The sequence below is a fragment of the Suillus clintonianus genome (genome assembly GCF_016758775.1).
Source record: "Suillus clintonianus strain FC179 chromosome Unknown DEU56scaffold_141, whole genome shotgun sequence".
In the NCBI taxonomy this organism is placed as follows: Eukaryota; Fungi; Basidiomycota; class Agaricomycetes; order Boletales; family Suillaceae; genus Suillus; species Suillus clintonianus.
Window position 1 is genome coordinate 91576 of NW_024539365.1, and position 15787 is coordinate 107362.

At 47.6% G+C, this 15787-nt stretch overlaps 3 protein-coding genes across 3 annotated transcripts; 2 read left to right on the top strand and 1 right to left on the bottom strand.

Moving 5' to 3' along the window:
- The first annotated feature begins 1 nt into the window (after nt 1).
- Nucleotides 2–664, top strand: DEU56DRAFT_137806 (uncharacterized protein). The gene has a single exon (XM_041344730.1). The coding sequence runs from the start codon at nt 111–113 to the stop codon at nt 567–569; it is 459 nt and encodes a 152-aa protein (XP_041202357.1). The 5' UTR covers nt 2–110; the 3' UTR covers nt 570–664.
- A 7426-nt stretch (nt 665–8090) lies between these two features.
- Nucleotides 8091–8881, top strand: DEU56DRAFT_761113 (uncharacterized protein; the record flags this gene model as incomplete). Its single annotated transcript, XM_041350501.1, has 3 exons — nt 8091–8218; nt 8274–8414; nt 8671–8881. 3 exons carry the CDS (start codon nt 8091–8093, stop codon nt 8879–8881), a joined length of 480 nt encoding a protein of 159 aa, XP_041202358.1.
- Nucleotides 8882–10775: 1894 nt separating this feature from the next.
- On the bottom strand, nt 10776–14831 carry DEU56DRAFT_761114 (uncharacterized protein; the record flags this gene model as incomplete). Its single annotated transcript, XM_041350502.1, has 8 exons — nt 10776–11268; nt 11309–11779; nt 11835–12094; nt 12159–12780; nt 12872–13174; nt 13276–13945; nt 14136–14419; nt 14467–14831. The coding sequence occupies 8 exons, from the start codon at nt 14829–14831 to the stop codon at nt 10776–10778; spliced, it is 3468 nt and encodes a 1155-aa protein (XP_041202359.1).
- Nucleotides 14832–15787: the final 956 nt, after the last annotated feature.

Here is a 15787-nt window from a genome sequence, read left to right on the forward strand (position 1 = left end):
CCTTTACTCGAGAGTTAGCGCTTCACTTGCAATAGTACCTTTGGCGGGCAAAATATCAGCGTGCGTGCGCGGTATCTCATGGTGTCGGCGTCCCCGTTGCATGATATCATATGCAGGTTTGCAATCGATCTGCTAGTCATCCGGTTTGCCTGGCACTTCAACTTACCAGTACCCTGCATATACTGCCGTTGTCTCTCTCCTTGAGACCTCACTCGACCAGCTTTACTACGGCGTCTCGGCGAACAATACTCAGTGATCTCTTCGGCCCCCCTCGCAACATTTGTGGTTTCGAGAATTCCCGTATGCAACAAGTGTTCGCTCACAGACACTGCTACTGCTACTACATAGCCGCCATGTACTTCAAACGCCTGCAAGGCATAACAATATACTATATTGTAAAAACTACTATGTTAGTCCGCCGCGCAACAAAATGGACTGCTCCCAACCCGAAGCCAACAGCAATCACTTTTCAAATTCACCGTCACACCCCCAGTACGCTCTGTGGCATCTGCGACATCTGCGCCTGCTACAGCAATGACTATCTGAACCTCCGAGTCGCATCTACTTGAAGTGCAATTCCGGTGCTTCCCCCACCTACAAGGCGAATTGGCGCTAGGTTCTCCTCCGGGTACGAAACTGGCTCCGTGAAGGGCATCATCTCCTGAGATGACCTCCGCATCGGGAACCTCACTGTCAGTGGCCAGAGCTTTGGAGAAGTTACTGGGGGTAGTTCAGCCTGCACGTGTGTGCTATTCGCTCTATAATATTAGCGCACCACAATTGACACGTACACGAGCTTCGGGGGTATCCTCGGTCTTGGCTACAATACCCACTCCCACAAGCACATTGTTCCTCCCTTCTACAACACGGTCGACGGAGGTCTCAAGCCCGTCTTCTCCTTGCGCTTTGGTCGCTCCGAGGTTGACGCCGGTGAAGTCACATTTGGTGGTATAAACTCGACGGCTCACGCTGGTAAGATCGCCTACGTGCCTGTGAGCAGTACGGGGAACTGGGAAGTTAAGCTTCAGAAGGTCATATTTGGAGATATGATACTGGATTTCAAGAGTACTAGTGAGAGGACGGGCGCTCGACACTGGTAAGTCCCTGTTTGTCTGACCGACTTCAAATATCAAATTACATACAGGCACCTCGCTCATCGTACTCCCCCACAAATATTGCCGAAAAGTTCAATGCCAAAATTGGCGCCACCCGTCGCGAGAACTCGAGCCTTCTCTTTGTTGACTGCAACAAAATCTGATCGTTGCCGGAACTGACGTTCTATTTCGACGGCAAGCCCTACACACTGAAGGGAAGTGATTACGTGGTAGTAGAGAGTCAGGACCACTGCATTTCGCCGTTTATTGCAGATATAAAGGCGATTGGACGTTCACTGTGGATTTTGGGTACGTGGTCTGTCCGTTGCCGCAAGTTTGCTGTTGATTAGCTATGCCTTCAGGCGAGCTGTTCCTCCGCCGATACTACACAATTTTTGACTTGAATCCGATGGGCGTTTCCCGAATTGGGATCGCCAATGTTGTATGAGGGCTATAACACTGCAGCGAAGAGGGTATACGCACCACCAGGTACGGCGTTACGCAGTACGTGTACACGTACAAGGCGCCTCGGCGATCTTACATTTTAACAAGTTCAACCCTTGACGCCAGTGGGCTGGGCGTACAAGAACAGCATATATCTTTGTCTTTCATCGTGGGTGTCTGTTCTGAATTCACACTACTTAGCAATGCCTACTTTCAATGTTTGAGACAAAAATTTGTATTCCAAATCGCAATCAATGCATCAAATAATGTTTTCAGAGCATGCCTAAGAGAACGACATAAGCAAGTAATTATGACCCGTGTACGACGTGTGGGGACAACGAGTCTCGACAAAAAGAAAGACTAAATGAACGGCAGTACCGGTCTGGTCCATCTACCGAATGACTCTGATAAATTTTCTATGTCACCTGCTCACGGAACCCCGGTATTTCAGCGTCGAACCTAAGTGCAAGTATGAATGCATGATAAATGATTTGGGTGTCGAAAGACGCACCAAGTCCATTCATATCTAGTTAATATTTCATGGTTAAGCTTACCCTGGGAGATCGCCCACCTACAGATTGCTGAAGGGAGTAATTGACTGGGAACGATATAGTTGTAACGGAATATAGTGGTCATGATGGGATTGGAATCCATTTCTGTTACGCTGAGACCTTGCAAAGAGGACGGCTTGGTCTTCAAGCTTCATTAATCTTCATTATCCAACCATTCTGGGTTGAGGGGTCCCATGAAAATTGTTCCGAGGACGGGGACGACGCTGTGTGGGGGCCGACTCCCGATGTATCTAGCGGAATGGTCCAACAGTGACGATCACCCATCGCGTCACGTTTGGGAGAAATGGTGATTTATGGGGCTGCGCAATATCCTTGGGCCTGAACGTTGAACGTTGAACGCTGAATAGACTCTCCAACTTCTTTTCACATACTTTGTGAGGACATCCGGACGGTGCCTATGTCGCGATTGGGTAGAACGAATACGCCGCATTGAAAGTAATAATATTCATAACGCAAGCTGGGACCAAGCTTAGCATCAAGACGCGCGCAAAAGAATAGGGATAGTTTTGACTAACTTGAGTGATACTTCACATATTATAGCGGATTTTTCTATATAGGTTGGGTTTATGAAGGGGTTATTTTGGGGGTCTGACCAACAATATTCCTCCAATGGAACGAACACCATTGGAGGGACTGAGCCAATACTACTCCTCCAATGGAACGAACACTATTGGAGGGACTGAGTCAGTTCTATTCCTCCAATGGAACGAACATCATTGGAGGGACTGAGTTAGTTCTATTCCTCCAATGGAACAAACACCATTGGAGGGACTGAGGCAGTACCACTCCTCCAATGGAACAAACACCATTGGAGGGACTGAGTTAGTTCTATTCCTCCAATGGAACAAACACCATTGGAGGGACTGAGTTAGTTCTATTCCTCCAATGGAACGAACACCATTGGAGGACCTGCACCAGTACTACTCCTCCAATGGAACGAACACCATTGGAGGGACTGAGCCAATACTACTCCTCCAATGGAACGAACACCATTGGAGGACCTGCACCAGTACCACTCCTCCAATGGAACGAACACCATTGGAGGGACTGAGTTAGTTCTATTTATAGGGTCAAAACAGAAATAGGTTTCAAACTTGTAAAAAAATATCTTTTGGTGGGCTGGTACATATCATGGAGGGTACTTCTGGGATGGATATGAGCCAACAATTAAGAAAATCGGCGGTTCGGTTGTGGAGATATGTCCATATTACTGATATTTGAGCCTACCTCCCATATCACATGAATGCCGACCTCCGGAAGGTCTGGGACCATTCCCAATCGATTCAGAGGCCTCAAATACCCTAGGAGAGATGTTTTCAGTATCGGTATTGAGGCAGAACACCGGGATAGTGACATATAGGAGGTCAGGAGGAGGGGGAGGACCTTGTATATCTCAGGAACACGATTTTTCCAGGCAATTCTGGCATGACCATCGTGTTCAGAGGGCTCAATAACCCCCAGGAAAAATGCTTCTGAAGGACAGGCTAGTCATATGAAGTCTAGAAAAATCGATCTTTGGGTGGGGGAGCATGGCCTTGGTGGCCAACTTTGGAAGATGATTTTTAGAGAGAAATCCGGCTCGACCAACGTCTTCAGATGGTCAGATAACCTCAAGAACGAGTCCTAGCTAAAGCCAAGCAAGCCATATGAAGGCTGAAAAAATCGATCTTTGGGTGGGGGAAGGATGACAGGGGCAGCCAACTTTGGAACATGATTTTTAGAGGGAAATCTGGCTCGACCAACGTGTTTGTATGGTCGAATAACCTCTAGAACGAGTCCTACCTAAAGAAAAGCAAGCCATATGGAGGCTGAAAAAATCGATCTTTGGGTGGGGGAGCATGGCCTTGGTGGTCAACTTCGGAATTTGATTTTCTCATGCAAATCTGGCTCGACCATCCTTTTCAGAGTGTTCAATAACCTCGGAAACAAGTCCTACATCAACCCTTGCGAGTCATATGAAGGCTGTAAAAATCAATATGTGGGGGAGGCCTGCATGCCCTAGGGGGTCAACTCCAGCATTTGATTTCTTCGTGCAATTCTGGCTCGACCATCCTTTTCGGAGTGTTCAGTAACCTCGGAATCAAGTCCTACATGATGCCAGGCAAGTCACATGAAGGCTGTAAAAATCGATGTGTGGGGGGGCCAGCATGGCCTAGGGCGTCAACTTTGGAATTTGATTTTATTGTGCAATTATGGCTCGACAAATGTGTTCAGATGGTCCAATAACCTCTAGAAAGAGTCCTAGCTACAGCCAAGCAAGCCATATGAAGGCTGAAAAAATCGATCTTTGGGTGGGGGGGGAGGGGCATGACAGGGGTTGTAGTCAAATTTGGAATATGATTTTAAGAGGGAAATCTGGCATGACCAACATGTTTGTATGGTCCAATAACCTCTAAAATGAGTCATGCCTGAAGTCAAGCAGGTCATATGAAGGCTGTTAAAATCAATGTGTGGGGGGCCAGCATGACCTGGGTGGTCAACTTTGAGAATTGATTTCTTCGTGCAAATCTGGCATTACCATGGTCTTTGTATTGCTCAATAACCTCGAAATCAAGTCCTACCTTATCCTCCCCAAGTCATATGAAGGCTGTAAAAATCGATCTTAGGAGAGTGTGGTGCTGCTGCTGCTTACATAAGCAAGAATGCGGTCCTCTCAGAGGGGGCCTACTCACCACTCAATGCCACTGTGATGCACCAGCAAATAAATCTTGCTGATTTGTTTCCGAGGTTCAGAGTGTTAGATCCTGCCTGTATCTGCCTTATGAAACGCCAAAATTGTGAATTGCAGAGGTGTTATGCAGAAATGCACAGCAGGGACCAAGCTGTTCACCTCTGATAGAGGTGGCCATCTTGTACATGTATATTTTCGCTTTTTTACGATCTTCTTGGCTTTGGTGGATTTCACACAAACAAGACTTGTCCAAGTCCTGAGATTTGACTGACTTTTGCTTCTTGTCTGGTATTGACTTGCATGACAGGGGCAGCCAACTTTTGAACTTTATTTTAGAGGGAAATCTGGCAGAGTCCTTAGATTTGACCGATGTTCGCTTCTTGGCTGGCTTTGGCTTCATAAATGTCTCTCTTCATAACTCCATGAAAGCGAAAATATAAGTAGAAGTTGGCCACCTCTATCAGAGATGAATCCCCCATGAAGGGGAGGAGTCCTCAGATTTGACTGACTTTCACTTATAGGGTCAAAACAGAAATAGGTTTCAAACTTGTAAAAAAATATCTTTTGGTGGGCTGGTACATATCATGGAGGGTACTTCTGGGATGGATATGAGCCAACAATTAAGAAAATCGGCGGTTCGGTTGTGGAGATATGTCCAAAATACTGATATTTGAGCCTACCTCCCATATCACATGAATGCCGACCTCCGGAGGGTCTGAGACCATTCCCAATCGATTCAGAGGCCTCAAATACCCTAGGAGAGATGTTTTCGGTATCGGTATTGAGGCGGAATACCGGGATAGTGACATACAGGAGGTCAGGAGGAGGGGGAGGACCCTGTATATCTCAGGAACACGATTTTTCCAGGCAATTCTGGCATGACCATCGTGTTCAGAGGGCTCAATAACCCCCAGGAAAAATGCTTCTGAAGGACAGGCTAGTCATATGAAGTCTAGAAAAATCGATCTTTGGGTGAGGGAGCATGGCCTTGGTGGCCAACTTTGGAAGATGATTTTTAGAGCAAAATCCGGCTCGACCAACGTCTTCAGATGGTCAAATAACCTCAAGAACGAGTCCTAGCTAAAGCCAAGCAAGCCATATGAAGGCTGAAAAAATCGATCTTTGGGTGGGGGAAGGATGACAGGGGCAGCCAACTTTGGAACATGATTTTTAGAGGGAAATCTGGCTCGACCAACGTGTTTGTATGGTCGAATAACCTCTAGAACGAGTCCTACCTAAAGAAAAGCAAGCCATATGGAGGCTGAAAAAATCGATCTTTGGGTGGGGGAGCATGGCCTTGGTGGTCAACTTCGGAATTTGATTTTCTCATGCAAATCTGGCTCGACCATCCTTTTCAGAGTGTTCAATAACCTCGGAAACAAGTCCTACATCAACCCTTGCGAGTCATATGAAGGCTGTAAAAATCAATATGTGGGGGAGGCCTGCATGCCCTAGGGGGTCAACTCCAGCATTTGATTTCTTCGTGCAATTCTGGCTCGACCATCCTTTTCGGAGTGTTCAGTAACCTCGGAATCAAGTCCTACATGATGCCAGGCAAGTCACATGAAGGCTGTAAAAATCGATGTGTGGGGGGGCCAGCATGGCCTAGGGGGTCAACTTCAGCATTTGATTTCTTCGTGCAATTCTGGCTTGACCATCGTTTTCGGAGTGTTCAGTAACCTCGGAATCAAGTCCTACATGATGCCAGGCAACTCACATGAAGGCTGTAAAAATCGATGTGTGGGGGGGCCAGCATGGCCTAGGGGGTCAACTTTGGAATTTGATTTTATTGTGCAATTATGGCTTGACAAATGTGTTCAGATGCTCCAATAACCTCTAGAAAGAGTCCTAGATACAGCCAAGCAAGCCATATGAAGGCTGAAAAAATCGATCTTTGGGTGGGGGGGGAGGGGCATGACAGGGGTTGTAGTCAAATTTGGAATATGATTTTAAGAGGGAAATCTGGCATGACCAACATGTTTGTATGGTCCAATAACCTCTAAAATGAGTCATGCCTGAAGTCAAGCAGGTCATATCAAGGCTGTTAAAATCGATGTGTGGGGGGGCCAGCATGACCTGGGTGGTCAACTTTGAGAATTGATTTCTTCGTGCAAATCTGGCATGACCATGGTCTTTTTATTGCTCAATAACCTCGAAATCAAGTCCTACCTTATCCTCCCCAAGTCATATGAAGGCTGTAAAAATCGATCTTAGGAGAGTGTGGTGCTGCTGCTGCTTACATAAGCAAGAATGCGGTCCTCTCAGAGGGGGCCTGCTCACCACTCAATGCCACTGTGATGCACCAGCAAATAAATCTTGCTGATTTGTTTCCGAGGTTCAGAGTGTTAGATCCTGCCTGTATCTGCCTTATGAAACGCCAAAATTGTGAATTGCAGAGGTGTTATGCAGAATTGCACAGCAGGGACCAAGCTGTTCACCTCTGATAGAGGTGGCCATCTTGTACATGTATATTTTCGCTTTTTTACGATCTTCTTGGCTTTGGTGGATTTCACACAAACAAGACTTGTCCAAGTCCTGTGATTTGACTGACTTTTGCTTCTTGTCTGGTATTGACTTGCATGACAGGGGCAGCCAACTTTTGAACTTTATTTTAGAGGGAAATCTGGCAGAGTCCTTAGATTTGACCGATGTTCGCTTCTTGGCTGGCTTTGGCTTCATAAATGTCTCTCTTCATAACTCCATGAAAGCGAAAATATAAGTAGAAGTTGGCCATCTCTATCAGAGATGAATCCCCCATGAAGGGGAGGAGTCCTCAGATTTGACTGACTTTCACTTCTTGGCTGGCAAAACCTGGACCTTGCCACTCAAATAGCCCTCAGAGCGAAAATCCTGGTCACCTCTGTCAGAGATGAATCCCGCATGAAGGAGGAAAACCAGAGCCTTGCCACTCAAATTGTCCCCAGAGCCAACAAGAAAGTGAAAAGTTAAAAGAAGCGAAAATATGAAGTGTTGGCCACCTCTATCAAAGGTGAATCCTGCATGAAGGGAAGGAGCCCTTAGATTTGACCAACTTTCACTTCTTGGCTGGCAAAACCATGTGGGCCAACATGTGGCCGACTGTCATATGAATAAGTTGTTCTTGGGCATTGGACGATACAGTGGAATTTGACTGCATCTCTGATGGAACCGCAGGAAGAAAGTTAATGTTCAAGGATATCCAATTCACTGGTTAGTTTGTAAAGCAGTGTCCGGAGCTTCTTCTAACACTCTAGCTACAATCAGTGCCCATGAAGGGGAAAAACCCTTAGATTTGACCGACTTTCACTTCTTGGCTTGCAAATCCTGGACATGGCCACCCAAATAGCCCTCAGAGCGAAAATCATGGTCACCTCTATCAGAGATGAATCCCACATGAAGGGGGGAAACCAGGACCTTGCTACCCAAATTGCCCCCAGAGCCAACAAGAAAGTGAAAAGGTAAAAAAAGCGAAATTCCTGGCCATCTCTATCAGAGCTGTTTCCCACATGAAAGGAGGGACCAAGATCTTGCTACCCAAATACCCCTCAGAGCGAAAATCATGGTCACCTCTATCAGGGATGAATCCCACATGAAGGGGGGAAACCAGGACCTTGCTACCCAAATTACCCCCAGAGCCAACAAGAAAGTGAAAAGGTAACAAAAGCGAAATTCCTGGCCACCTCTATCAGAGCTGTTTCCCCCATGAAAGGAGGGACCAAGATCTTGCTACCCAAATACCCCTCAGAGCGAAAATCTTGGCCACCTCTATCAGAGCCCATGAATGGGAAATCCCTCAGATTTGACTGACTTTCGCTTCTTGGCTGGCAAAACCTGGACCTTGCCACCCAAATAGCCCTCAGAGCGAACTTGGGGCGAGGAAATAGGAATGTGAACTCTGGGGGGTCACAAGGATATATACCTCGAGAGGCGTGCTAGTAGTATCATCCTTGAGGGATGCTACTGAGGCAAATCTCTTCAATTATGAGGAGGATCAGGGACTAGCTAGACACCGAATATATGCGAAGACGTGCAAAAATTGTGATGGGGTCATGAAGAAGGAGGTTCAAGAAGTCAAAGCCAGAAAAGGAGGATCACAACATTCTTCCGAGTTGTTTGGGTGAAGGGATGGTAGATGAACGCTTGAAAAAGGGTTGTACTCACCAGGTTAGGTGTGTATCAATTCGTCCCATGCCTCACTTTCTATCATTAAGATTTTGCTAAGCCTTGGGGAAGAATCACCGGACCAAGAAGAACAGACAATGTACAGTCATTACTGGGATTTGGACTATCCTGCAACTATCTTCATTTTCAAATATACTTCGTTGGGTAGGTCATGGTATTTTCTATGTGTCCCCACTCATGCCAACTCCTGACCCCGCCTGATACAACCCTCAACCCAAGCGACTTTTTCTTGACCTTGCTTGCATCATTGCAACAACATCAATGACATTGTAATTACATTATGGCAAGGGACACTTACAAAGGCAAAGCCAGCCAAGAAGCCAAAGTCAGTCAAATCTAAGACTCGGACAATCTTTCTGTGTGCAATGGCAAGATAAGTGTACCTACTTTTATCATGGGCCAACACATAGCCGACTGTCATGTGCATGAGTTGTTCTTGAGAAATTGATGGATAGACTGCATGAACCTGACAATAAATCAGACACTGATATGCCATAATGCTCTGATGATCTGTACCCTATGCCAACCAACAGCCACATTGCTCCACAGAACACCAATATCATCACCATTACTGACCATCAGCCCACAGCTACATGCAGCCCTCAGCCCATGGAAACCCTTTGCCAAATTCAATCCCATCCAATCATGCCCTGGGCCCAATACAACCTCAAACCAGGCGGCTAAGCATCAGTTTACTAACCCAATGCGAAACCCTCAGCCCAATCCAACCCTCAGCCCTGCAAAGCCCTCTACCCAATCCGACCCTCTGCCCAGTGTAACCCTCTGCCCAATCCAACCCTCAATCCAGGCAACTATTTATTGACCTTGTTTGCACCATTCCAACAACATCGGTCAAATCCTGATGGGATTATGAATAGGTTTCACTTACAAGGGAAAAGTGATCCAAGAAGCGAAAGTCAGTCAGGTCTAAGACTCAGATGACCTTTGTTCACACACAAAGGTTGTCCCAGTCTTAGATTTGACTGACTTTTGTTTCTTGGCTGGCTTTGCCTTCGTAAATGTGCCTCGTTGTAATGTCATTATGATTTGACCGAGAAACTCCAACACAGTCTACATCAGCAATCAACCAATGAATGATGATGTAAATGTATCCAATATGTTATTGGTGACATTCACATCTTCGTTGAGTTGGCAGCGGTTGTTGATGTAGACTACAAGAGAAGCGACTCCAGGAATGATTGCCTGTCCATAAGTTAAATGCTGTCCCTAGGTAGCTACGCTTGACAGAACTGTGTTCTATCATCATGAAACATATGTTTGATTAGCTACTAGCAAGTCAAAAGACCTATTGGTAGAGGAGTGTAATGATAAGAATTGTGGGGTACATCTGATGTGGTCAACCAACCTCAGCTCGCATTGAGTTTCAGATCAAGGTGGCTGACCAGGTATTTACAGTTGTGGAGGTATGGACTAGAGAAGATCTCATAATGACATCATGGAGTTTGTTCACAATATACAGTGGTTGAACTCGTAAAAGAGTATGTGGATGCCGCATTTGCATAAAAAAACCTCGCGCGTGCGACTATGTCTTGCACTGTGGCAATATCACATCTTTTGTACCTCATAGTCCTTTGTAATGTGTCTCACAAATGTGAATAAATGCCTGATGTCAGATGATAAATTAAATCCTAGTCTTCCCGTTGCCCGCATTACATTATACATCAAGCCAAAGAATGAAGGCATTAGCTGCCATTGAGGTTCATCTGGTATATGAGCACTTGCATGGCAGTTTTGCGTTCCCAAGTTCATGCAATGGTGGCGCCAAGGTGCTATTCACAAAATTGATTAATACAGTACATCTACATCCATCGCTCATTCCACAATATCTTCTAGTTGGGTCATGGGAAATGGTCTCCGTGGACGTGTGGGAGGGGGGACTCTCTTGTTTTTCCTGGCCATGGTCATTTTCTTCTGAAGTTCCCGCCGCTTCTGTCTCTCTGTCTTTCTCCGCAGATTGCCATCAGTGTCGAAGGGTTGTGAGTCCATGAGGTCGGCTGCAAATATGCGTTTACCCTTGATCAGCTTCATCGTTCGACGTGCTTTTGGGGCCCTCTTCTGACTCTCTCCTCCCCTTCCAATACAATCGATCTTGTAGAATATTGGATTGGTCGTGAACACAATTGATTCGTTCTTTTGCGTCCACACTCTTGCTCCGCTAGCAGGAAGGCAGTGAAGTTCCGAAAATACCTCACGTAATCCCTGTTTCAGCAACTGTTGCTGATCCTCATCCATCGCCTTCATCGTCCTGTGAAATTCTGCAATGTATCCATCAGCCCTCCCAAAGCCCAGACCACTGAGTATTGTCCTTATGGGCGGCATCAGGGTCGGGAAAGAACAGAGTGCACCTGTCAAGGAAGGGCCTCGACTTCGGACCCATGCGACCAGGAGTGACGCCCGTACTATCATTCAGCCCGGCATTGCATGCTTCAAATGCGACTGCAGCGAGAGTGTCATCGATGCTGGTGATTGTCCAGCACTTCATGGCCTCTTGAAGCGAGTTTGGGTGAGGTCTGATGCCCTTGAAGATTTCGGGTGTGAGCATCAGCCACATGTGCCTAGTGAACATGACCACCGAACGTCCGACGGAGAGTTGAGTGTTGGACAATCTGGGTGACCACACCCAGGGTCTCATGATCATTGCAGGCGAGTTTGACATGGCTGCCTTGAGTCGAGTCCATGTTGGTGTGCGACCAAGAGGATAGTCCTCCAGTTCAGACTCGGTGCTTTGCCATACATTAGTTCTGCTCACTGCCCGGTCCCTTTGAGCCTTTGCATTGACTCCCATGAGGGCCAGTACATGCACGTCAGTCGATTTGCTGCACCTCAGTCAGGCATGTGTCGCTATTGATGTCGAAGTCGTGTAAGAAAAACATTCCTGCAGTTTCGAGGATGTTTCTGTACTCGAGTAGGGCAAGAGATTCACGGATGTGAGAGTCGTAGATGATAGGAGTTGATGTTGTAGAGCGAAGCATGTGGTTGAGCACTCCAGTGAGAACGCCAAGATTCGGTGGATTCTTTCTGACAATGGATATCTGGGTCCTCTGAATCTCCCGCACCCGTCTCCTCAGAAGCTCGAACCAGATCTTGGATGGAATCCACAGGACTGGATCTGATTTCAGGTATTCTCTGGCCTGCATGACGAGAATCGCCCAAGTCATTCTATAGTCGACGATGATTGGAGCGTGTGTCACTGACCTTTTCTTCCACATTTTCCAGGATGATTCTGGCTGCATGTCCGCTCACCCTATACTCATCCCTGACACCATATGTTTTCTCCTTGCAACCCTCGACGACCTTGGCGATTTCGGTGCATTCAGCCATATATGATGGGGACAGCTTATAGGCGTCGCTGTCGGATGCGAAATTCGCTTGGTTGCTGTTTGTTCGAATCGACTCATAGTACAGGTTGTAGGTGCTCCTGAATGCGATGTGCGTCTGCTGAGATCTCTCCTGTTGCATCTCGGCCTGCAGCGCCCCATATCTAGACAGCGTGTTGTGATGATGTATCTCCCCTCTTTTGTAGCCTCCCGCTCCAAATGATGCTTCCAGTGCATCTAAGCGCCACACCCCTACGAGTGGGACATTTGGAGAGTGGGGCGTGAATGAGACACCCACATCTACCAGCAGTTCGCCATGCCTCCTGTTCATCATATATTGCCAGTCAAGGTCAGGCAGGTTGCGACGCAGGGCCTCTTCTGGTCCTGAGAAACGCCCCCTCTGGCCATCCTTCGTGAGCAGCTTGATTCCCTTTCCTTCCAGAATAAAGAAAGACCGACCCATACATGCTGAGCTCAGGTCCTCCATCACAGTATGCGAGCTTCCATGCGTTTTCTGCACGTCACAAAAGTCATCGTCTGAGAGGGGGATGGTTTTAGGAGGTCCCCATCCGCCCCTTCTCCCGTCCGCACCTCTGGCCTTGTAACGTGCTTTCCTCCAATGTGTGTTTCAGGTAGGGCTCCCAGCTGACGTCGGTGCACTGTCCAATCGATGGAAGCAGTACCCTATCCCAGAATATGTCCAAGACCTCCTTTGGCATCAGAGTGATTCTCCGACCGTTCGTTGGGTGCTGATGATCATCCTTGGGAACGCGATGTATAGATTGAGTGTCGATGATGCTGATGATATGCGGCCCATACAGACAATGAGGGATGGCAGACATAGGAAATCGTTTGGAGAGCCATTCAGTCCCTCCCACCGGGTGAATTTGCATCCTGTTCCGACTGCGGTATGGTGATCTCTACATAGGTGTGATTGTGCTTGTATATGCCTGGTTTCGTTTGGAAAGGCGGGAACGATGTAGACACCAACAGACCCTTTGCATCGGAACACCTTTGTTGTCCATATGATGCTGTCTATGTCCACTGAGATCTCTATCTCTGTCTTCTGAGAGTGAAAACAGCATCTCGTTCGAGGATCAACATATAAGGCAGGACCATCGCCATACCGATGACTGGTGCAGCCCCGCACAAAGGCATTGTGTCCGAACCTGCATTCATCCTGCAGTGGGGGATCATATTGGGCGGATTCGACGAGCTCAGATGCGGAGAGTATTTCTACATCAGTGATGTATGTGCACTGTTCGTCGTGATCAGTTCCCCGTCGCTTCAGGCTATATGCACCTGTCACACGATCAGGAACTTGGTCCGAAGGATCATGGGAGTCTGTTGTTCCGATAGGCATGATGTGGTCCATGGTTGCTGTGGGGTCGCATTGATAGAAAATGTGGAATGAACTTGGTGTGATGCGATAGCCGCAATCGACCCAGTCTAACCAAGCGTGGAGATCTGCATCCCCCAGCAGGAATGTCATCGTCGTATGGATATCCCTAGGAGTCAGCATCATCTCAATGGTAGGTCCGCCCTCATATTCATCGAATCCATGGTCGTCTGGCAGCCATCTCCTACCTCCGTATGCAGCCAATGGAATTGGTGCGGTTGGACGTGGAAATCGTCTGTTGCTTCCAAGATACCAGTTTTCACTCGCTCCGAGATGTTGTGGCAGCTACAGTGCGTTGAGAGTCCTCGGTATCATGGACGACCGATGGTAATTCTGGCTCGAGTTGAAGGTGTGTTCCAATGGCACGAGGGACTATTGAATTGCGATTCCGAGATCCAGCGAGGTGTTTGTTGCTTTGAACAGCTTGTCAAGGTGCGCCTTGCCAATTGCATGTACCATATTCGTGGTCATCATCCTCACTTGATCCTGCATCTGGACCATCTTGCTCAGCATTGGTGCTATCTCCATTCTCACCACTGTACGAGGCATGCTCTCCATCTTGATGGACGATGGGGCGTTGACACATGGAGCAGGTGGCGCTCACAACAGTCAGCCTCCGCAGGACCTTCAGGCAATCAGCCTGGTATCGCCCATTCTGGATCGAATTGATGATGTCCTCGTCGGGTAGCTCGTCGTCTTTCCAATCATCTCGTGGGCTGTCTAGGAGCATCAGGTAGTTGCTGCAACAGAGCTTGACATGCGCAGCAATAGCACGCAGCATGTGAACCGCAGTTTGTGACCGCATTGGATCTCAAAGTCGGGTAAGTTGCCCTGCTCATCCAAACCCAGCTTCAGACATTGCGCCAGCACGGAGCAAGCGATGGGACCACAGTCGACCCCATTTTGCTCCCAGTCCATTGGGTTGATGGACACGTCTGAGACATCTCCTGTGCTCCATCCATGAAGGGCTCCGATTTTCCTCCAATATTCCGGACCTCTCCAATCGTTCCAGTCATGTGGATCCTCTCCGTCTACATCCATTGAATCCGCAGAAATATGGCGACCCAAGACGTGCGCCATGCGTCGCTCATAGTCGAATATGACCACGAAGAAATGGTTGGAATGATGCACTATGAATCCGACAGGGGCCATGGCACATTGCCGTCATGGGGCACAAAATGGTTCCGCCGGAAGTGCTCCAGTTCTTCATCCTCGATTTTTTGCCCTCACTGCATTCCAGTCCACATATCTCATGTGTGTTCTGCCCAGCATCTCATACCACACATGGACAAGTAAAAATTGCGACTGCTGCTTCGAGCCACTCGTTTAATCCAAGGGTCGTCCAGCTATGCAGCACAGACAGCCAGACACCCGGCTGCGCCATTGCACGAGCTGTTAGTTGGTAGCATGAGTGACTCCAGGTCTATCATTTTATACTCTGAACTCCACTCACAGGCGATTTCCTGCTCAGTAAGTGCAGCCAATGTAGGTGCAGGCGCTTCAGGCGAGTGTGTCCTGAACTCGTGTTGCGGGGGGGCGTGGGTCTATAGTCATGATCAAGCGTTCCTCCGATCGACTGTGATCTCCCTGATATACAAATAAATGGTTCAGCCTGCTCACACAACCATGGTACCTTGACGGTCAATGCTTACATCTCACTTTCTTATTGTGTGCATCATCCTCATTTTGTAGTTGGATGATGTTTGAAGAAACTTCGTGGATTACATGTGTCCTGGGCGCTGGAAATAGAATATATTATAACATCTTCGACAGAGACTTTGAGATCGACCAACCATTGACTTCTGTATGTCTAACACCTTTTTTAGGACGTCCGCGAGCACGTCGAGTTGATGGCTGTTCCCTGACTTCCCTGCTCCCATCTCCGCCCCATTGAAATTGAGACTCGGGAATTCGGCTTCTGCTGGTTGGTTGTCCACATTGCATGTATCGACAGGGACTACAGTGCTGATACCACCGTGACCCCCATCAATAGTTTCCTGCTGGCATGGATTACTTGTCGCCCGGATGATATGTCTGACACTTCTATCATGATTGAAAGTTAATGTCTTGTGCGTGCTGCCTGTGGTCAAGTATCATTTCAATGAAAA

Coding starts and splice junctions, on each gene's coding strand:
- DEU56DRAFT_137806 (XM_041344730.1), top strand. CDS start 111: ATGCAGGTTTGCAATCGATCTGCTAGTCATCCGGTTTGCCTGGCACTT.